General features: G+C 41.3%; 1 protein-coding gene across 2 annotated transcripts in view; it reads left to right on the top strand.

Moving 5' to 3' along the window:
* agap3 (ArfGAP with GTPase domain, ankyrin repeat and PH domain 3) overlaps window positions 1-24265 on the top strand; it is a 79043-nt gene that overhangs the window by 18129 nt on the left and 36649 nt on the right. For both annotated transcript variants that reach the window (XM_086042351.1, XM_086042350.1), the window contains exons 6-11: window positions 49-183; window positions 2275-2402; window positions 2856-3011; window positions 7613-7696; window positions 14868-14972; window positions 18664-18838. In XM_086042351.1, coding sequence (XP_085898477.1) covers window positions 49-183; window positions 2275-2402; window positions 2856-3011; window positions 7613-7696; window positions 14868-14972; window positions 18664-18838 — 783 coding nt within the window. The remainder of the gene's footprint in view (window positions 1-48; window positions 184-2274; window positions 2403-2855; window positions 3012-7612; window positions 7697-14867; window positions 14973-18663; window positions 18839-24265) is intronic.

Genomic DNA, 24265 nt, shown 5'->3' with positions numbered 1-24265 from the left:
ACTCGGTCTCCGACCGTGGCATTTCTTGAAACAGTATTTCTGTCCTAGATGCCATCAGCGCTGCCAACCCCAGAGTGATTGATGACTCGCGGGCCAGAAAGTTGTCCAATGATCTGAAGCGCTGCACGTACTACGAAACTTGCTCCACCTACGGCCTCAATGTGGAAAGAGTCTTTCAGGATGGTGAGAGGACATGTTAGCACACAATCATTTTTGTCAAGTTGTCATTAAATACGTACACTGCATGGCACGATGTAAAAGCTTATCGCTCTTACTTACCTCTTTTTCATACTCGAGATGTCTTGTTATATATAATAAACTCTGAGTGTTTTGATTCTCGGTAGAAATATTGCCTGGCCACATGGCGAGATTCAGAAAGTAAAATCTTCATCTATTTACCTTCAAGTTTTTTTTTTTTTTTTATCTTGAGTTGCAACTTATGTTAGCATACCAATTATTAGCATCAATTCTCAGAATTAGTATCTGACTACATGGCACAATGTAAAATCCTTATCAGTCTATACTAGCATGTTTTATACTCAAGTTAGCATACCAACTCTTAGCCTGTAAGCATGTGTATCCAACCTCATTAGAAATAGTACCTGGCTTCACGTCGCAATATAAAGTCCTCATCAATCTGGCTAAGCTATTTTAATACTCAGCGAATCTTGTGATTTGTTACTGACTGTTAACATGTTTGCATTTTATCTACGTAATCTCATTAGCAGTAGTACTAGACTCCAGGGCATTATGTAAAATCCTCTGCTTGGTTTGATACTTGTTGTTGTTAGCATTGTGCTCTGAACATGTTTAGCAGTTCATTGGTTCTAGAATGCCATTGAACTACAGGTCATGACATAAAATCAGAAGAAATTCCCACCACAATTAATACTTTCATTTTTTTCACGAAACATTTCCTCGGCTGAATCATTTTCAGTACACTGCCAGCGCTCTGGTTCTTTCTGAGTGGTGTGCATGCTTTCACAGCTGCCCTGAGCAGCTAGGTAGCCTTCTCGCCGCGGGTCAATGGCTGGCTACCGCAGCGGGGGAATTTTGGGCTCATTTCTCCGCCACCTACCCCCACTGAGTTTAGAGGGCTGTTGGCGCACGCATGGCCAACCAAGGTGCACAGTGTGCGGCTACGTATCCTCAAACCCCCCTCTTTTTCTTCTAAATCTAATCTTACACTGAGTTTCAAGGTAGTGCTCCGTGATTGTCACGACAGAGACCGGGGGTTTTCGTTACGTCATCACAATATTCTTTTTCAGCCGTGTTGTTTTTGGTGACAACACTCTTTCAGCCATAAACCAAAAATGACCCAAAAGTGCATTTTCGTTTTGTTGGCCCAAAATTTGCAGTGAATGTTCGACGTATCCCAAGTTGTTATGCTAGCATGCTATCTGTTAGCATGTTAGCATTTTTATTGGCACTTGTTAGAAATAATACTCCGTATCAATCTGCCCTAACTCTTTTTATACTCAAGTTCTCTTGCTATACTGCATGTTAGCATACCATGATCTGCCTCTTTGTCTTATACCGCCATCAAGTATATGTGCACTTGGACATGAAATATTGCCCAATTAACAATATATGTCCATGCGTTAATAATATATACTTTCTATTAAAAAAGGATCAACAATATAAAGTTCCCCTTGAATCCATAATGAAGTCGTAATTTATTCCCCCTATAGCGCATTTAAAAGCCTGCCACAATATCAAACAAAATGCTGACTTTGTGTTTGCTGGTCCGCCTCTTTAATTGCTTCCCGAAGCCCAATCGGAGCCGATTTAAAAAGAGATGAAGGTGTTTCTGCTGTCAAGCGACGTTGTCCCAGCTCTTACTTGTCCCAGCTGTCAGCACTACTTCCCATCTTCCTGACGCTAATTTGTGCTTTGCCGCATTAATTAAAAGATGAGTTGCACGGGGCCGCTAAACATTGGTCACACTTTAAGCGTCACAGCGAATGACAACCAGCGTAATTGGTTGGGATTCTTCTACTTCAGTCACCAACATTCCCAATTAATAAAAATGTGCATTTACATTATACATTAGTATAATCAAAAAAGCAACGTTTTTAAATTGAATTTAAAAGTATTTACACTCGGGGCTGGCTTCACTTTTAGTGATCATTTTTCATTTATTTTCCTCTCTACGCAATACAGTATTTTGGTCCAGTTCCGGTCCTCCTGCTGGAAGGTCCCCCATGTTCACGTAACATAGAAAAGAAGCAAACAGGAACACTGTGTAACACTCCTATTGGTTGTGTCTTCCAGTGGCCCAGAAGGTGGTGGCCATGAGGAAAAAGCAGCAGCTCTCCATCGGCCCGTGCAAGTCTTTGCCCAACTCGCCCAGCCACTCGTCAGTCCCCACGGCATCAATCCCCTCCGTTCACATTAATCAGGTAGGACCAGAAGGGTAGTTTGCAGGTCATGTGATCATCTAAAATTCCTTGATTTTTGTAAGAAAGGAAATAAGTTGAATAAAATGTGATATTATGATTTTGGGAGTATTTTGATAAAAATGTCACAGACATGTTAAGACACTGTTTTCAATTGTGGATAAAATGCCTGTTGAGCAAATGAATTGATGTTGAATCAACAGCAGCCTCTGCTGGTTGCAGCCAAGTAGTGCTCTCTATTTTCCTCCGTTGCTTCAAGACATAATTAAGTAACAATCAATCGCATGCAAATTCATGCCCCTACTTTCCACTTTGGCTCCAGCATGGTTGTCTTATGTAACCGTTGCTAAAATCGTACCCAAATTGACTTGCTGTTCTCACTTCCTCTCCTCCTTGTCATCCGATGGTGTCCTCTTTACCTTCCTCCTGCTCCTTTTCCTCTTCCTCCTCCGCCAGGCGGCCAACGGGGGCTGCGCGTTCAGCGACTACTCCTCCTCCGTCCCCTCCACCCCCAGCATAAGCCAGCGGGAGATGCGCATCGAGACCATCGCCGCCTCCAACACGCCCACGCCCATCCGCAAGCAGTCCAAGCGCCGCTCCAACATTTTCACAGTAAGTATGCGACAGCTGATGCAAAGTAACACCCACTCGCACTACTAGGGAGGGGCGCGGCGCACTTTGTCCACTAGAGTGGGGGGGCGTCAAAAACAAAAAAAAAGTGCCCGAGCCACCTTTCCTGACTACTATGCAGGCTCGAACAGTATGCACAATGGGCACTGGGAAACAAAAAACAAAAACAAAACAAAAAAAAAACACCACACAAGTTATACTAGATCCCTTCAAAAGCAAATAACAAAGATTAACACTGTGGAAATTTAAAAACACCACACAAGTTATACTAGATCCCTTCAAAAGCAAATAACAAAGATTAACACTGTGGAAATTTTTCTTGTCCTTTTTTTTTTTTTTTTTTCTCTAATTGGATGTAGTGAGTGGATTAGGTTTCTCACGGAACCTGTGACGACGAAGGCCCCCCCCACGCTGTCCAATCCAAATCTTTCACCCCCACACCTTTGCCCTCTCATTCTGACTGACTGGATCCTTCTCTTTTAACATCACATAAATAAGTCAGAGCTCTGATAATAAAATCCCCCCTTCACTTGCCCCCGTCAAATCTGATCTAAAAAAAAGAATTAAAAAAGAGAGAGAAAACCTGCCCACCCTAAACCCTTGTCTTCTCTGAATCCCCAACCCCCCGTCCATGTCCTGTTGCTTTAACCAACAGCCTGTGGTGTGCACTAACCACTCTGAACTTTAGCGTGTCCTTTTTATAATTGTCTTCTTCCCCTTTTGCCTGCGCTCCTTCCTTCCTCCTCCTTCTCGTCTCACCGAGCCTCAAGTTTGTCTCAGAGATTCTAGCCAACCTTTCAAATGGATGCTCTAGTTCTAAAGATTGTCATTGTAACTCTTTGTTTTGAGACAAATTGCACACTCTCAGAAAAAAAAAAGTGCTTTATTGTATTCTTAGGGGTACGTTGGGTTGCCACTAGGCTGGTACTTTAATATGTACTAGTGCTTTGTTGCCTTATGCTAATTAACCCAATAGGCAGTGTCGTAGTGCGGGTTGTAGTCGTTTTGAGCCATTAGGGCCACCATACTTGAAGATCAGCAATGCAGAAATGTATGAAAATAAAATAAGCCATGTGTTTTTTGCAGTAATTGATTGTAACCGATCCCTGGTGTAGATTGTAGCTTCAGGAAACCGCCATGATGGACAGAGACTGTTAAATGAGAAGAGCAGCGTGATGCAAAATAATTATTATAAATGTTTTTTTTTCCTTCTTTGGAAATTTTGCACTCTCCCAAATGTTTCCCTCATATTAACTGCCGCCCTTGCCCCACCCCATGTCACTATTGCTCATGAGATTCATTCCAAGTGTAGGCCATGGTTTCCTATACCTTTTGTATTCAAGGTGCAAATTATGTATTTTGGTCCTCCACAGGACAATTTGCTTCCTGCTAACTGTCGCCGAGCACATAAAAATCAACACACCGCAACCTTTTTGGAGCACCTGCATCAAGTTTAGGAACCCCTGGTTTAAATATTACCTTGAGGAACCTCCATGAAGGACTGTTAGGTGGGAATGGGAGTGGGACATAAAATCATTTTACTGTATTGTTGGAAACAGGCAGTTATTTTGTCGAGATTAAGATCCTCAACTCACTTCAACATAGTTCCTTGGCACCAAGATGCCACAAGATAGTCTGAGTACAAAAACAGCAAATGGTGAAGTTAAGGAGCAAAATCCACCTGTTTTTAGCCATCTTAAGGGGTGGCCATTTTGTCACTTCTGTCAAATGAAAATGACATCACAGTTGCTCAGGGCTCAGATAACGACCAATCATGGCTCAGCTTCAGCAAACGGTTGAGCGCCCAAAATAGTCTCAGTTTACAGCGCTGACCATTTCTAGTTTGCTTCTCAGACTTCTGCCACCATCATGCTGTATGCCACTGCCTATTGCGTTCCTCCTCGGGACAAATCATATTCATCCTGATGATTGGCGAACCCATAAAAAAAAAATAATGATAATAATTTGGGGCCCAGACTTTGTGGGCAATTTGATGTACTGTAGTGAAAAATGAGCGTACCCCGTTTTTCTGACAGTGCAGGCTAGGTGAGATTGCTTCTATATTCTTGCCTCTTTTTCTCCCTCTCCCACTCTCTCTAACCACTCTCCTCTTTGGTCAGTTGACCGGCCCGCACTCCCTCACTGTCCTCTACCTGCTCTTCTTTCTCCTCCTCTACCGCCTTCACCATGCGACCCACGGCTGCTGTGGGAGCCGCGCGTGGGCGGCCCTCCGAGCAGTCCAGGCCTTGTGCTATACCTCCCTTTTTGTTGTCTCCCCCTTCCCACCCTGTTCCCCCCCCCCCCCAACCCACCCCACCCCTCCTCCCTTGCTAGGTAGTGACTAACCATGTCCACCAGAGAAATGATCCGCTCCTCCCCGTCCGCGTCAGGGAGATGCCGAAGCACGCCACCTACCCAGTGTGGGTGCCCGAGTGGCAGGCTGAACGGGAGTTTCAGCTCATGACCTTCTGAGGAGCAGCGAGGAGGAGGAGGAGGGTGGGAGGCGGTCCGGAGGAAGAGGAGGGGGTGTACAGTTAATAGAGCAATGAAAGAAACGTTTTTTTTTTTTTTTTTTTTAGAGAGAGAATATTCCCAAACGTCATCCCATTTCTCATCTTGCCCCCCCCCCCCTCCTCCCTAAAAAGAAGAGTTCTTTAAAAGCTTGTGGAAGTAGGTCACGTTGTTTTTTGATTGGTTGATTGGAGGGACGGGAATATGCCTTAACGTCCCACAATTCCTGACACTGGCACTTTTAAAACGAAATTCCCCAAGATTGGTCCCTACGAATTCTTTTCACACAACTCCCTTGCCCCCATCATGGATCGTACCATTCTTCTTCCTAGTGCTTCCATTGCCAAGAACTTTTAATGTCTGCTAAGCCGTCTGTCCTTTTATGCGTGTTGACAAGCACATTAAACTCGGAGTTCACGACAATAATTTCACCTCATGTTCATCCCGCGCCACTTACTGGTGTTTCCCCTCACTCACATTTTTAACCCCCCCCAAGTCCCTCCCACACCCAGTAGTGTCGCATCTGCACATTGGCACTTCTGTTTCATAACCTTTGGTCTACAAAAAGGGCTTTCCAATTCCTCCCCGATTAGAAGAGCTTTTGAATAATGAAGGTTTGAGATATATTAGCGTGAGACGGACTGCAGGGACTGTGGAAATGCCCCCCCCCCGGCCCCCCCAAGCTCACACACACATCTGCACCATTCAAAAACAAACAAACAAAAACACGCAAAAAAGTTGGACCTGTCTTGTCACCCAAAGGACTCGCGTCTGCCACCTTACATCATCGCACTGCCTTTTTGCCATAAACCAGGACTGAAGGACTCGAGTTGTCACGTTCTGCTTCTTTTCTTCTTCTTCTTTGTTTTTCTTTGATTCCTTCTCGTTTGCAAGTTAGACTAGAGCAGGATGGTTTTTCATTTTTTGATTTATAATTTTTATGAAGGCCTTCATAAAGTCAGTTAGCGTAGAGACAAGCTGGTGTTGCACCGACCTGTATGAATGTAGTTCCACTTGTTTGTATTTTCCACTTTATTTATTGATTGATTTCATATTGCTATTCTGTTCTTCTTTCTTCCCCCCCCTCCCCCGAGATGATGACGAACTGTCGCATAATCGCTTTTTCTATCACGAGCCGACTTGCCCTCATCCCGATAGACTGCTGTATATCTTGTATTGTATTTTATTCTATACACAAAAAAAAGGAAGAACATATATGAAATACTGCCTTTTATCGTCCATCCTATACTTTGTGGGGAACTGCAAATGTTTGGCTCTCAATCTGTTGAATATTTTGAAGTGAACTTTGTGACTTGCTTTGTATGGTGTCTGTATAGAAGCTCAAACAAGTCATCCTAATGGTTAAAACAAATAAAAATGTTAGAGATATGAAATGCAAGTCTCCCTCTCTTCATGGGTGACTGGACATTTTTCTTCATGTTCTGAGTGAGACCATGCACGTCTGTCCTTACTCATCTCTTTTTTTTTTTTTTTGACGGGGTGGGAAGCTTTCATGAACAAATTACAATGCAAAATGTGCTGTTTTTCCTTGTTTTGCAGGAAATATCAGTTATTTGACACGTGGAATCCGTTTATGCCCCTTTAGGAGTTTGCAGGTGGCGGGAAGCTGCTGATATTGACCTGAACTAATCCCTTCTCTCTTTTTGTTAAACTTTTGAATATATCGACTGTGCGTTATGCTCAAGCGGCAGCCGCTCCCGCATCCGAGCTGGGAGTCAAACCGGCTCCAAAGCGGATCACCGAAAATGGTTTCAGGGCTGAGTCATGACTCAAAAATAAACAATAATAAATATGTGGTCGTCCTCAGTGTTGAGATGTGTGTCAGTTGTGGTCTTGCTTTTGCACGTTGGTGTTACTGCTCTTTGTCGCGCTGCTCTGCTTTTTTGTCTTTGAGCTGTTTTGTTTTGGACTTTTATGTTGCAACTCTCTCACACACAAACAAACAAACATGCACTCACATACACGCACACTCATATATGCGCACGACACAACCACGACATCATCGTCATCATCATGGCGGCGGCTGATTGTGTCTCTTGTTCTCCTTGCAGTCGCGGAAAGCCAGCGAGCAGTCAAAGAGCGTTGAGAGTAAGACAGACAGCATAGGCAGTGGAAGGGCCATTCCGATCAAACAGGTGAGCACACACGCAGGCATTACAGCCTACCACAATGCACCGGGTGAGTACGGGGACACGTTTTTGCGTTGGCCTGCACAACCTTTGTCCTCTGAGAACCGCTTGAGTTTCAGCCAATTTAGAGCTTTCTGACTGATCCACATAAAACAAGCTTTTCACAACAATGACTTTATGCTAATGTTTACTGAACAATCCTTATCTTCTAAAATACCAGCAACAACAATAAATGTGCATTTAATGGCAAAATAATGTGTTTGCAAATAATCACCGTGTAACAATTTTATCTTTGACAAACTATTTGCATGTTACAGTATTTAGTAGTAGTAGTATTCAGTAGTGTGTGCGTGTATATGTATTTTCAGTACATCATCGCTGCTACTTCTAAATTTAAATATTCTCCATCTTTTCTCTCTCGGTCGAATTTACAGAGGTCCACCCTGTTCACGATACCAAATGCTATCATCTGCTGGCCATAGTTAGGTTTTTTTTGTTGTTTTTGTTTAACTTTGCCAGCTTAATGATAAAACCAGAGTTGGCCACAACTTTTCTCTGCTTATTCCCATGAAAAAAAAAACCCGACATCGACGGCGCTCCTCTTAAGGATTTATGTTGACGGTATTTCACAGCAATGGCGCTCAGCGTTTAATGATGTCAAGTATCCCAAGTCAAGTTGGTTGCAAACATTTGTACAAACATGCCACACATCCAATTGCGACTCAATTTGTGTTCCAGTTCACTTTGTAATTGGCTGTCATTCGGTTTCATATCACAATAGAGTCCGTGGCTCAGACCTACTCAAAGTTGACCAAATACTGAACAGATTTAACATTTACGATTGTCGACCGCTACTGTTTTGCGAGCAGGAGGAAAAATCCCTCCTGACACATCGCAACCCACACAACAGGATAATCGCTAAGGATAATCTTTTAGAGAGACTGTATCTGATAATTGGATTTCTGCTGACTTTGGCCCCAAGGTAGGGAAATTATGCTCAAATTTGGACTGATTTATTGGTTGTACCCCACTTAATGGCTGTAATTTTGTTCAGGGGATTCCCAGCCCTCTTGTGCTGTGATAGTTGAGCGGGTGTTTTGTGGGAGAAACCCAATTTCACCTAATTGGTCTGAAAATTATTTATGTACAACAAAAAATTTTTTTCCTTTAATAGGGTTAGGATTAGTTTTGTATGCGTACAACAGAATAATAGCATTATGTTCAACTAAACCGTTATCAGACTAAGTAATTGTTGAGATCACCATTATTTTGGAAGATATAGTATTTGTGACATTTTTGTTTGGTGGTTTATTGTGAGATTATTTTGATGTAAAATATGCGCCAATGCTTAATAAAGGTTGGGGAGCGCTGATTTAGTCGTGTGTTAAAATGTCCACTAGATGGTAGCACACTCCAGGTAAAGTGGCATCTGACAGCAGAGCATAAAATTCCCAAGTGCTGCTGCGTTTTACATTTGCTACAGTATGTAACACTATTGTCAACGGACAAAAACAAAACATATGTAATAATTAAAGTACTTAAGTGCATAATTATTATCATGTCGGTTGTTCAGAATAATTGACATTTTATCATAAATTCTGCCTTTACAACAACAATTTTTTTTGAATGACATTGTCAGAGAAACATTCATTTTTTGGATTATAATAAATGCCGTTATTGTTAATGTATGTTGCTAATATTATTGGTGTATATTGGAACAGCCAAATACTATCATCAGCTGTCAGTATATTGTAGCACAAAACAAACTTCAATTACAGTCAATAAATACATAAATTATTACCCTTCTATTAATCAAAAGTAGGCATTTGTTTTGCCCTGTGTGCATCTATTTGGAACTACAATAAACATTTTCATAACTATTGACATAAGTAATTGTGGTATTTTAATGTAATGTCTGATCTTTTATGTTTATTAACGGTCACATCCCTGTTTGTACTTTGTCCTGCATTAAGTACTACACATGCACTAAAATAAAGTAGGACTTTTATATTAAATCCTGCCATCGCACAAATTATTTGCTTTGTTTTGTTAAACTTTCAATTGAATAATATACCACTAGTAGATCATTCTGTACATGGCTAAATGCAGTCAAATAAATGATACATTATAAAAGGCATATTCTTTTTAGACTGAATTTGGACGTAAATTTATACATTTAAGTGCAAATAATTTCCAAAGTTCGGATTTGTACAATAATTGTAATTATACACCAATCCTCACATTGTTTGCTAACGTTCATTTGATGGAATGGAAAGCAGCTCTGAACGCATTTCATCCCGACAGTCCTTCAATCCATTAGATTGAATTTAAAAGAACTGCTTGCATGCTTTTTACATTTCACACAATGACACATTTGCATTGTCCCGCCTTTTTGTCTTCAATTTCCACTTGCAATATGTTTGCATCAGATCGACGTCCCTTTTAAAATATTGTAGATAAATCGGATAATTCCGGGTGAGCAGAAAGTTTAACACACCTCCAAGCCACCTTGAAGGTAAACCCCTTTTATGTGGTGCAATCTTAAAGTATCATGGCAACTTTTGACAAGATAAGCCCCATCCCATCCCCCCACCCCCAACCCCCGACTTTTCCTTTATCTACAAAGGAGTTTTTCAAAGGGGGTGGGGGGAGGATGGGAGGGGAAATAGTGTGACTAACAGATCTGCAGACCAGTCAAATGGACAATCAAGGGGAGATCAAAGTTTCAATATGGTCTTAATTACCACTCCCCCTCACTGACCCCCTCCAAGCAGAGCCAAATTACGCATGGCAGGCTTAGAACCCCCTCCCCCGCTTCTTCCCCCTTCCCATCTATGAAAATAGTTAGGGAGGATAACAGTGGACTTACTGCTGAGGAGGTGTCGACAGCTAACGCACACAAAAGCACGCGCACACACATAGTGGGCCCATCAATGAGGAACAGACCTGTTTCAATTTTTGTTATGATACAACAGGGCTTCCCAAACTGTGGCCATTTTTTGTTTTGTGTTATAAACACGTTTTTGTTCTTGGGCCTTCGACTCAGGATGAAACTCGGCATTCTTTACGTGTTTTATTGTTTTTACTGTTTTTATGCAATTGTTTTGATTTTGTTCGCACTGTGGTTGTTTTTAAAGTGCTCTATAAATAAAGTTGAGTTGAGTTTTTGATAGTGTGTGCTGGGAAGAGAGGGTGTGCCAATTCTATCCAGATAATAATAAGGTTTGATTATGATTACAATTAAATGTTAATGGAGTGCTACCAATATCTCAATGTATCGTATAGTTTTTAGGGATTTCTCATCTGTTGCGTGCGCACCCCCAGAGTGGTTACTTCCTCTATAAAATATTATTTTAACTGATCATGTTTGGGTGATTAAACATGATGCCTTTATTGACTAAAAAAATATATTTTTTAGATGCGCTTGTGTGCCAGGGAGAATTGGTGTGCCAACTTTTTTTTTTTTAAATTGAATGTAATGTATAGCTCAAAATCGGAGGAAAGACTAATACAATATTGATACTGATTTCACAATGTGTTGTGTTACGATGCAGCTAGGATTCCCAATCTGTGAGGCACGCACACCTGAAAATGTCCTCTTAAAATGTTGCATGATTAAACATGATGCCGTTGTTTTCTTAATTATACCTCAATTGTTATGTCCTTTTCCCCGCCCGATTTTTTGAGGGTGTATGCAGAGTAAAAGAGGTGCGCCAACTCTGTCAGTCTGTTGACACCTAGCTCAATCAGTTTAAGGAAAGTTAAAACAGTACGGATAAACAATGCAGATACCAATATCAAAATGTATGGTACAGTTTTCTCTCAATATACGTTGGGGATTCCCAAACTGTAGGATGCACACCTTTGGAGGTGTGTGAAATTTTCCTCCGTGAAATGTTAATAATTCTTTTACATTATAATAACGGTGATGTTTGCATACTAATCATTATGCAGTAATGAGCTTTAAACAGCTTTTTGTTTTACCTGTTCTTCTTTGAAGGGTGCGCAGGGGAGAGTGGGTGCACCTACTCTATTGAGGCGATGATGATGGTGTTTCTTCTAAAATGAGTAAAGATTGGTAATCGATTCAACAAGTAATACCGACAGACATCATGCTGTAATCGTATTATGTTAGGACCCTTGGATTCACATTCTCTGGCCCGCACCGGTCCCAATCGCCCGCAATTGCGGAGAGTGGCGAAGTTGGTCCATCTTCACATCGTATTACTGATCGGTTATCTTTTTTTTTTTTTTTTTTTTCAACTTGGTTATCAGCTCCAAAATCTTGATCGATACAGTATTGATTAATGTGTCGTATTCTGTAATGATGCACGGATTCACAATCTGTGGTCGTCGGCACCTGCGGGGGGTACTCTCTGCTTCATATACAAGTGTGTAAGGTGTGTTTATTTTCCTTCCTACACTTCTAAGAAAAAAACGACATAACATTGAAATGAAAAACAGTAACTACTACTCAATAACCAAACCTACCCGTGCTGTATGACCACATATTCTTACGCCGCTATGCAAACTAGTCCATTTTTACACCGTTTCCAACCTCAAAATGACATACGCTTGTACACCGTCGTAAATCGAAACACCATCATATGTATGATTATGTATCGTGAATTGTTTTTTTTTTTTTTTTTTCATTATTCCTCTTCCCTTTGACATGGATTAATACACAATCTGTGTATCATCAAACTTATGTGTATCATCATTCTTTGATATTTAGGTGGTCCTGGTGCTCCTGCAACAGAAAATATATTCTCCTCAGTCTCCATATGATACAAACACGGCAGCCTCACAACCATTACGCCCGCCCGTCTTTTGTCGGCAACCGGATGTGACACAAATGAAAAATTATTCCGTACGTTGTTAAAGATTTTCACATTATCGCGGCGGTGTCTTCTATCGATCCGCTTCACGGCGCAGATGAATAATATGAAGAAGCGGCGTGTTCTGATTGCACATATAGATTAGTGCACGCCCCAGCAAGATCATGAGATGAACAGCATATTTTCTTGTAGAACATGCGACGTGACGGCGGCCGGGTTGCCCGGCGGCAGCGTCATTTTGCTCTCTATGATTAGAGAGGGTTGTACAAACTTGTTTACATTTATTTTATTGATGGCGATGGGAAAGGGTGTTAGTGATTAGCTGAAGGACATCATCAAGTTTACCATAAAAGCATCCATAAAAAAAAAGTAATTAGGTTAAAAGCACTTTTTTGAAATTGTACCTAAAAACTTTAACAAGAGTTAGTTGAAAAAGAAAGTTGTGTGTTAATTAAGATTCATATTATGTGATCGTTTCACCCTTTTGTTTTTTTAGTCCCAAGTAAATTATTGGATGAAAATGTATTTGCAAAATATTCAATTATGGCAACATCGAGCACTTTTGTGACACACTTCAGTGTTTTCATCATGCTATATTTTTATGTAAAATTGCTTTGCGCAATTTTCTTTTGTAGTTAATACACAACAAATGTGTTGGACCACCTTAATATTTACAAACAAAATCGAATTAAAATGAACAGTCATTAAATTACCGTGAGAACAAATAAAAAGCGCAATCACCGTAACTATATAGCAAATGTAGCTAATTGAATTAGCTACAATTGAATTACTGATGACGTGGGAAATGACATGCCTTCAATGTAATGTAGATATTAAATTGAGAATTAGATTGAGATTCATCCACTTATGTGAAAATTTTGTTTACTCGTCAAGATAAAGGAGCTACACTTTCTGATGCACTACAAAAAAACTATGCGGCGCACACACGCACACGCACATACAAAGTGAGGGTCGGGATTAGGATGATTGTCGGCAAACACCCCGGTGCCCAGGTCACCAACGGTCAATTTCCTGATGTGTTAATCAGGATTAAAACCTGCAGTTTGGGCCTTCCAAGCAAACACACACCCTCCTCCTTCTCCTCCTCCACCGCATTCCCTCCTCGGTCACACACACGCACGCGCACACTCAATGGCTGTAAAAGCACAAACATCGGCCATGTTTAATCCCCTAATTAAGCGTGCCCCTCCTCACCGTTTAACCCCAGAGAGCCTGCTGGCCCTTGCACTCAGAGGCGTTTGGTCACCTCCAGCCGAGGAACTTGCTTTGTTTACCAGCGGATTCCCTCGGCAGATAAGGAATCCTAAAAGACCCCCCCCAAGCCCTCCGCCCTTACCTCGGATGATAAAGTCCAATAGAAAAAAAGGCGCCGCGTGGTCTTTGAAGGGGGCGATCACACTCCCTAATCCCTCGGATTAGGGAGGTCTTCCAGAGTTCGCCGTGCTATGTGTATGAATGCAGGGAGGAGGTCTGAATGTGCCCCAAAGGAGCAGGAAGGTTCAGACGGTCACCACACTGAATCACTTGCATCACTAAAGGTGACAGCCACTCAATTGGGGAGAATCTTTAAGGAACTTTTCTAGTTAATGTTATATGCTTCTCACTTTAATACTCATTTGAAATCAAATAAAAAATGTTGGAATTAAATAACAATTGAAAAATGGAATCACAATTCCACTCAATTTAAATTATTGTTTTAAAAAAGTGGGATTACAGTGGTTATTTGTTATTAGTAAAGAACTGACATTTTGGGATTTTTTTTTCATTGTTATTATCACTTAATTTTATGATGTTTATATGCTCTGAAGAAGGTGAATGATGGGGAAACCTGTACAAACCAACAATCAGAAATATGTGACCTCCTTAGTGAAGTTGACTTGAGTGCATGCAATGCAGCCTGTCACCCATTTTTGTGGAATCATTTTTCACAAGGCCCGCCATTTTGGGGGAGTAAAGTGCTGTGGGAGTACATGTTTTTCAATTTTATTTAGAATCCATCTATTAAATTATTAAGGTAAATACTTAAAAAAAATTAATACAATTTCATTAATTATGGAAAAAATCAATGCCTGTATGTAGTAATGCCATGACACGTCGGCCATTTTTTTTTTGTGGAATATTTGCTGCATTGCTCACTTTGTAGAAAAACATCCACTTTGTACAAACTAGTGTTTAACATTTCGTACAATTCCCGACTAAATTCCCGGTGAGTTGTCGTTGCTCCGAGCGTTCTACGTAATAGCGACGCTAGCTGTTTTGATGGTGTTTAAGGTCCATTGATGGCTGCCGCTCACCGCGCGTGATGTCGTCTCTTCCAGGGAATCCTCCTGAAGCGAAGTGGCAAATCCCTCAACAAGGAGTGGAAGAAGAAGTACGTCACGCTGTGCGATAACGGCGTCCTCACTTATCACCCCAGCTTACACGTGAGTACCAGCGCACGCCAGCCCCTCCTCCTCCTCCTCCCCTCCTCACATTCCATTTCCTTTTCAATCGGGTTTATGTGTTTGGTCTGCTTGCTTCGTCCCGACTGCTGAGCTTCACTCTCTCTCTTCGCGATTACATTTACTACCGCTGCTGCATCAAAGTCGATTACAAGCACGTAGCTAATGATTCGCCTGAGCTTGATTGCTATATAATGGCTGTTTAAGCCACTCTCGTGTCTCGGGCATTAGTGTTAAGCAAGAGGGCGTCCTGGTGGTCATCTCTCCCTCCCGCGGTGCTCATTCCCGCCGATGGCTAATGGAGACACGGCCGCGTCTCGGCTCCATGCTGCCTTGTACTTGTAATGGCTCTCACCGTGTGGCAGCCGAGCCTGACCGGCCCTCCACATCCGTCTTTGTCACAGTCCTGCCGGGCCACTAATACGGCTTAAACACTCGGCTGGCTGGTGGTGCCACGCCGAAGAACGTCCGTCCACGATTCTTTCTTTGCCAGTCAGTAGGCTATATTTGCATGCACGCTATTGTATACCGATATTTAAAATGGGAGAGACCCTACAATTGTAGCTGCTGTAGTACCAAGACTGACCTGGGAGAGGCAGTGTGGTGCCACAGCTCATCTAGACTTCCTGAAAATACAGAGAAGAGTAGTAGTACAAAAAGCTAGGCTAAGTAAAAGCTAGCTGGTAAATATTTTGTGTTTGAAAACTCTTCTCGTAATTTTTACCGCATTGAATAACTTATGCTAACACTGGGGTGGCATGACTCAGTGGTAGAATGGTCGTTTCCAAACCCGGAGGCTGTGGGTTCGATCCCCGGCCATGGTGACCATGGCGAAGTATCCTTGAGCAAGATACTGAACCCCAAGTTGCTCCTGATGCTGCATCATTAGTAGGTAGATGAAGTACAGTGTAAAGCGCTTTGAGTACCCAAGGTAGAAAAGCGCTATATAAGTGACAGCCCGTTCAACACTCAGCACAACCAGTTGCTTCTCTATTTATGTCCAGCAACCAGTTATGCCTGTAGCGCATTCTAAGTAGCTTACTCAGTAATGTTACTTTTCCCAGTCAAGTAATCAGACTACAGTTACTCATAAAATATCACAAAACATTGCTACTTAAAATATATGTACTTTGAATGTCTTTAAATGTCATTTGCGTCAAAGTGCATGCGTGAGATGCACGTTGCTGGTACCTCGCTTGCCGAGTGTAATCCGTTCAATCGCCGCGTTCGGACAAGCTGCATTATCATACATGCAAAAGCGTGTCCATATTTGGAAGTGCTTACTATCAGCCGACCAGGAAGTCAAAAGTGAGTCGTTTCCCACTGGTTTACAAAATGTGTCTTTCATTGTTACAAAAGAATTTACAAGGAATGCACTTCATTTATCAAGGCTTCCTCCATTGTCCTCATGCTGTCACTTGTAAATAAGCCTGGAGGAGGCCGCCTCGCAATTTTGATCGCAGGGACAACCCTGTAGATGCATGCCAGGCCAGTAGTTGGCGACCTCGCGTTGCAAATGCTGGCAGACTACTAAAACTGGGATGCAATGTTTCAGCGCTGTGTTTTGACAATTTTTCTTTATGGATCATAAAGATAGGATGTTGGAAATGGAAGCAAGGTATTCGGTGCTTCTGTGTGTGTTTTTCAAAGATTTATCGCCTCATTCGCAAGGCGTGGCACACTAGTCACCACATATTACGCAGATCGGGCTTGGTGATGATCAATCAAAAACGTTTTTGTTCAGTCCCTCTATGTGGTCCAGTACCAAATGTTTCGCGGGGAGGTACCGTTCTCCGTCCCTGTACAACAACAATCGAGCATCTGTTCAGACAAGATAAAGAACGAAAGCTATTACCGTCTTCTGTCTAACGAGACGGGTCAGCCTAGTAGCAAATGGAGTCTGGTGCAGTCGCGAGCGTCTTAATTTACAAGCCGAGCTGCGCTGCTACAGTGATGTACGTAATTGACTGAACTTGCTATCTCTTGATCATTACAGCCATCACAGGTCAGTGGGCCGCTCTATGAATGCGTGGCCTCGCGTAGGGGAACGCGGAATGAGGGTTGCGTTTGTTCCGTAACAGCTTGTTCGGAGCCGCGGAGCGAGGAAGCGCGCGAGGGGGGAGGACGCGGGACGAGAGAGGCCGGGAAAAGGAGAGAGAGACGAACGAGGGAGCGAGCGGGATCCTTTAATTTCACAGCCAGCCAAGCCATCCACACAATCACCTTCTGTTAATTCTATCTGCTACATCAATTAAATTGTTTGTAGAAACTAATTGAATGTGGCTTAATCACACATCTTAATAGCTTTGCACGCTTCGATCTGGCTGTTAATTCCCGCAATAAAACGAAATGAGAGCGCTCACTGGGTAATTAGCAAGGAGGCTCGGGAAAGAAATGAGTGCTTTATGACTTGGTAATAAAAGCCAGGAGCCGGTGGGGGGACGGAAAAGACCGCCGTCGTCGTCGCTTTCTGGTTTTGTTTTTGTTTTTTCTTTCTTTTTGCTGAGCACGATGATTTTCACCCCGGCTTCTCACATTTGGGATTTCATGCAAATTGGAAGCGAGCGAGTGTTTGCTTTCATTACGAGGCTGATCAAGTGGCCGTGTGGGCCTAGGCGATGATGTGACTGGGTGTCCCAAAACATTTGACATCATTTCGTTGGACTAAGAACATGGCCAGTTCTCGCTAAATTTATCTAGTAGTTTAACGACATGTGTTCAATATTACGTTTCGGGTTAGTGTTGTCAATGAAAAGGCCTTTTTTGTGTTATGCTCGAACACAGTCAAACAAGAGTATGCAATGTGCATTTTCAAGGAAATTCAACACTAATACGGGAATGCTAAAAGGCCAAGATGGAAGGCAAAAAAAGGAGAAATGTTGTCATGTCTTAGATCGTGCACATGCTGAGCAAGTTTTGTGAAATTGACTCTAAAATTTCTCAAGTTTATATTGAAGTTTTTTTAAAAAAAATCTTTTAAAATGTTTTTTTTACAGTATACTGTATTTACTTAATGTAATGCCTTCGCAATTAGGATAAAAGAGCTCCAGTCCTTGATTCTTTTTATAGCCATTTATTTTTCATTAAGCAGCATCCAACAAGAGAGAGCGATGTTGTACTGTTTATCATCACAACTACGAATTGATCATGCCAATGATAATTACAGTGTGGTATTGCATCAGTTCTAAAAGCACCGTTTATTATTTAACAGTAATAAATGACAAATTATGATTTGCTTGTTTATTTAATCGGATATTCGGCTCCAGCAACACAAATACTTCCGCAAACGGTGGCATTAACCGTGTAGTTAGCTGTTAGCGTGATATGCTAACTATCCAAAGTGTCAACGTCAACATTGACAATAATGAAACAAATGAAGCCTCTTTTACTTTTGCATTTTGGCAAAGAGAGTTGGACTTTTAGTCCACTTGACATTGTCATTTACTGGGCGCTCCACTCGTTAGCGACGTTAGCATGTTGACTGAGTGTCTGCTTCTGTTGTGCACATGTGCTTCATGTGTCATTTCATCACATGAGCATACCTGGGACTTTGCGGTGACATCTCCTTTATATCGATCATACAGTGTCCACTTGCTGTGACTAACAACGATGGACTTTGCATTTTGTATTTCCCTCCATTGTTTTTCCATTAAAAATGTCTTTGCTCCAATAGGACTACATGCAGAATGTGCACGGTAAAGAGATCGACCTGCTTCGGACGACGGTCAAAGTACCCGGGAAGCGGCCACCGAGGGCAGTGGCCACCACCGTCGCCCCCACTGCTAGCCCCAAGACCAACGGGATGACCAAAGACCGCAGCACTCTGCAACTGGGCATCGGCAACACAGGTAACATTTTGTGGCCTCATTACTGGGATAATGTTTCAATGGCCATTTTTCAGACTGTCCAAAAAAGGTTAGAATGTTATTTTCTCATGCAGAACGTGGACTGGTTATTTGAACATAGCTGCATTATGACAAGATAAAATGATTACAAGTGATGACATTTGACATCGAATTTACCCCAACGGTATGAAAATGAGTACAATTAATCAATATTAAATAAATATGCTGTTGTCAGGACCTAAAACGTCTGCGTTGTTGTGCAATTGTTGAATCAGCATACCGGATTAATAAAAACCTCAATCGGTGTTTAATTTTGAGTATAAAAGCAGTCGATTTAAGCAGTCTCCAAGCTGGAATCACACAAAAAAAAAATTCTCTAAAAATGTTTCATATTTTGAAATTAGTTTAGCAAAATCTCATTTGATATACTCTTGAGCCCAACTGCCAATTTCTAGGGTACACATTTGGCAAATGAGATCTTCTAAATTTCATCAAAGTATTATTAATAAATCTTAAATTTAGCTTCCTTGAACACCTTGCTCCCCCGTATAATGACTGTCATTAATGTACTCATTCTATGTCCCGGGTTTGTGATTCATCATAAAATGCACGCGTCCCGGCAGGTTAATTACGTGCTCTCCACATGTTACACACATGCAAATTAACTGCCTGTTACATAGTTAGCGTGGCACAATGAGACCTTAATGAGTGGCCACGAGAAGAATGTTAATACGCCTTCATCAGCGATGCATTTAAAACGAGATGGTAGCAGAGCAAAAAAAAAAAAAAAAAAAAAAGTTGCTTTTGCCGCGACGTGGCCTCGACCGATGTCCTGGTTATGTCTGTGCAGGGCTGAGGAGAACTTCGCTATGGTCCAAAGCGTCATGGCAGAGGTTCAAGTTTTAAAAATAAATCTCCCAGTGAGCGGCGAGCTGGCATGCTAAAACTGCATTTGGACAAAGGGGCCACGTTTAAGAGTAATTAATAATAATTAGCCGGTCTCTCCCCCGCCCCTTCGTTGAGGGAGGTGAATGCTCTCCGGAGCCAAGTGGCCGGGAATCTGGGTTCCAAGCCAAAAAGCAGAGGACTCTCGACACTGTCCTGGCAGGTCGCTGGCGCCGCCGAACAGTTCAATTAGTCAAAATGCAGACAAGATGAAGGAGTTTGCCGAGCGGAGGACGTGGCGTCAGGGTCGTTCTCACTTTGGGACAGGACAGGCCAGATTTTTTTTAGGGGGGGGCGGGGGGTGGGGGACGGCACCGACTGGTTCCTGAAAGGTAAATTCCCGACGTTATCAGGTGCCATGCGCATCTGGGAACAAAGTGAGGGAGATTGGCCTCCATCTCCATTTAGCGAGAGAAAGGTTACAAATCACATCAGGTCTCTCCCCGGGTGGAGGACCCTCTCGTGATTATGCGATCAGGGTTTTGATTTCATTAGACATGCAATTGATGAGGGGAACAAAGGGGTAATTTCTCATTCACTGCGACCAAATCACAAGCCTTGTCTTTGCCTTTGGTAATTCATGCATCCCTCGCTTCTAAAGACCTTTATAATCACAGCCAGGAGAGGGATAGTGGTGGCGAGGCAGAGGAGGGGCGGGGCGAGACGAGAAGATGAAGAGCAAAGAGTGAAGACCACTTTGCCAGGCGTCCATGTTTAATTCCTCTGCCGGCTGCTGAAAGGAACCTTTTTCGATATGATCCCCCGGATTGTGTGTAGCCGCTGACAGATGCGCGCCCTTCCGAGTATTAATAGGCCTAGTCACTTTTAGTCAAGGCTTCAGGGGAGAGAGGTGCATGCACTCCCTGTCTGCTCTTGCCAAATGTAACGTGTTTTCCCGATCACATGATTTAGTCAAATATTGTACAAAAGTCAAGCACTATCTCACACCTCCTTATATATGCGATCCTTATGGTTAGCGTGCATCCATTAATTGCTCTAGTTGGTCAACACACTTTTTTTTTTTCTTTTTCACAGATGCAAGTACATTTTTCGAGATGATTTTTTTTGCACTGATTCCGAATATGTCCTCGTTTTTTTTCTAGTACATCAGGTTTTAATAATAATAATATATGATATAGTAATATATTTAGTAACATTCATGAATTAAGTGTTAGGTTCAGTAGCAGGTGGATTTTTTTTCTAAAACGCCATAGCTTTAAATGACAAAGCATCGTAAAATCCGTATTTTGCAATAATAAATGCAAATATCTCAAAAATTGGATGTGCTGGGAAAAAAAAGTTGACATTTTTTAAATCGGCATCCAAAATCCATAAAGGGACGCATAAAGCCATCTCTGATTTAAATTTGCTGTTGACCATTATTATTTGCAAAATATACGTCGCAGGACACAATTTATTTTAACTTGTCATGAATGGTAATGGAGACAAAATCTTACCTGCATAAACCTGATGAGCAAAATACACAATAAAACTGTTTTAATTGCGGTGAAGCATGGCTAGGTACGTATGATAATAGATTACATAGTTATGTGGAGAGGTCGAAGTGGGAGGACGTAGCGGGACGTCAGCATGTTAGCGGGAATGATGATGATGATGATGATGATGATCATCATAGCAGTGTATTACATGGAGGCAGATGATGTGCTGCCCAGCCCCGCATTAGCATGAGCGCGTCATTATGCCAATACTTGTACATAATAGCAACAACTCCACTGAGGGGTCGGGCCTCATCACGGCTCATCAGCCCGCTGACGGCCTTGGCCTAAAGAGAGGCGAGGCGCTTCCCGCTTAATCCATCGCTTCTACTTATCACCACCGCCCCCCTCCCCCAAAACCGCGGTAGAGAATATCCACGCTTTTATCTTTATACAGAACCATTTTCTTGTTGTCTAGTAGCCTATTTGGTTCATTTCACATGTGTGCATTGAAATTGTTTGTAATGGAGTTAGTAATGAGATACAAACAAAGTTTATTGAGAATTTTTTTTCCTCATTTCTGACATACTTGGATAATTAAGCCTCCTGTTATGTTATAGGTCTTTTTTTATCCAAAGAAATGTATAGAATAATACAACTTATGCTGGCCTCATTTTTGCCTTTTTTTTTTGCTTAGAAGATGTAATTTAATTATACAGTATGTCTTTTCAATCTTCACATTTTACAATACAATACAATACATTTTGATTTATAGAGCGCATTTCATAACAATGGAAAGTTCTGAAATACCATCCAATGTCAAAGAAGTGTTCAAAACAGTGTGAATACACATGCAGCTGCATTTAAACAAATTACAATATCATGAAAATAAGAACTTTTTCATAGCTTAAAATATTAAACTCATACAGATTCATTAAAAATATCCAGCCTAATTTCTATATTGAAAATAATTTTGCTTATGTGTCATCAATTTTTTTAAAAGAATTTTAGGTTTCCGAGCGCTAAGATATATAAAAAAAAAAAATCATGCTCTATTCCTATGTGTAGTCAACCTATATAAATACGGCTTTCACTTTTTGAATTTATTGATATAGTAATTGGAGATGCACCTGTAATTGAATCTGTTTCTGTCATCGTGTTTACATTTAACCCTTACGATGCCTTCACTGACCCTCCGTGTTTATTAGCATCCATATTGCCGCATGACGCGCTAAGGCCTGCTCCTGGCTGAAGCTGTTAGCTCTTTTGTATGCCACAAGCTGATTATTATTTCTCCACTGTAATTACATTATCATCCCCTTTATGCAGGAGTGGTCTGTAGGGACTAATGGGTGCAGCCATGTATAATTCATTTATCATTAGCATTCAATTTGACAATTAGATGTGATTGTTGAATTTTAAATAGCAGGCGAAGCTCTTTTGTCGTTATCTGTTTTTCATCGGCAAGAGTCAAACTTTCTTTAAGGCAACAATATGTATTAATTTTACCTTCATTAAGAATAAAAAAACAGCTTTTCAATTAATGGGTTGTGTTAAGTGGAATGCTATCTATGTTGTTGCCCTGGCAACTCGAGAATACCATGCATGTCTGTAATAATTGTCGGACCAGACAGGACAACTTTTATTTTGCGTGGAGATAGACCGATATGTTTTTTTCAGGGCCGATACCCATACCGATTATTAGTAGTCAAGTAGGCCGATAACCGATATTTAGAGCCGATATTCATTTTCAGTAAAACTGAAAATTTTGGCATAAAAAAATAAAACAAATTAAAACAATTAACTTTGTTGAAATGCCTTTACGTATGGTTGTTGAAGGTTTTTTCAGATTTGCTTAATGTTCATGTCATCTTTGTTGTAAAATTCTAACAAAATTCAGGGAGCTCCCAGGGTCTTAAGCATGTTTTAAAAAGTTGCATCAAAACTTAAACAATTGCTCCCTATAGTTTTCGACAGTAAATAAAGTTCTCCAAAATTTAAAAATGACAGAAATGTTAAAATTTCACTTATCTTTGTTTTGATTTCAAACATAACCAAAAGCTACAGAGTGTTCCCAGGGTCGGTAGAATCTCTAATGTAATAAAGTTAACCGAAAATCCAAACAAATAGTTCCTTGAAGTTAACCCAGTTTTAAGTTGATTTATTATCGGCCGTCAGATTTTTAAAAAAGGCTGACACCGATAAAAACTGCCGAATATCGTGCCGATAATCGGACCGGCCGATAATCAGTCCATCCCTAATTTTGCGTTTCACCTTTGTCGTACACACACCTTAAAAAAACTTCTGACGAAAGTGGATTGATGACATCATCCTGGCTAATTCTGTTAGTATTAAGATTACCTCGCCAAAAATGACATTTTTAACTCCACAATTGTGTCCATTTTAAAGTTGTAGTTTGGTATTTGGTATGAAACATCCTCGCTTGGCTTAATAAATGCATTGACATGGTTAGTAATAGAGTTAATAATGAGATGTAATTTAATTTCATGTGTTTACTTTTAGCAGAGTTTCCCGTTTTAGTGATTGCACCTACTTCGGGTCAAATTGACCCAGATTTTTGCGTTTCCTAAAAAACAATGTAATTAATGAATGGATGGTATAATTTACTTATTGCTTATTATAAACATTATTATTTACCTATTACTATCACTTCTGTAGTGTTCGTAATATTCTGCATTTCTATGGAAACAAAGTTTCCCATTTTTTGTTTCCCAGTACCACTCTTCCTCCTCCTCCTCTTCTTCTGCTCTGATTTCCGCATGCTAATTTTCCTCTTCGCGCCTCAGCATGATTCTCTCGCTCTCGCTCCCACTCGTGCTGCGATGGCGCTCCCTCCCCCTCTGGGACCCCAAGATTAATATTCTTGGGCCCAACAAGATAATTACCGATACTAATTAGACATGATTATGTGAATTTGATACACTTATTACTCTGGATAATGAGTAGGACATATTATCCTAACAAGCGCCCGTGCCGCTTAGTTTACTGTGCGGCGATGTTCTGCTAGCTGTTGTCGCCTCAATCACAA

Source organism: Filicampus tigris, chromosome 10, assembly GCF_054856515.1.
Source record: "Filicampus tigris isolate MCC_2025a chromosome 10, RoL_Ftig_1.0, whole genome shotgun sequence".
NCBI classification, from domain to species: Eukaryota; Metazoa; Chordata; class Actinopteri; order Syngnathiformes; family Syngnathidae; genus Filicampus; species Filicampus tigris.
The sequence above is the reverse complement of the archived record's forward strand: the minus strand, read 5'-3'. Positions and strand labels throughout refer to the sequence as shown.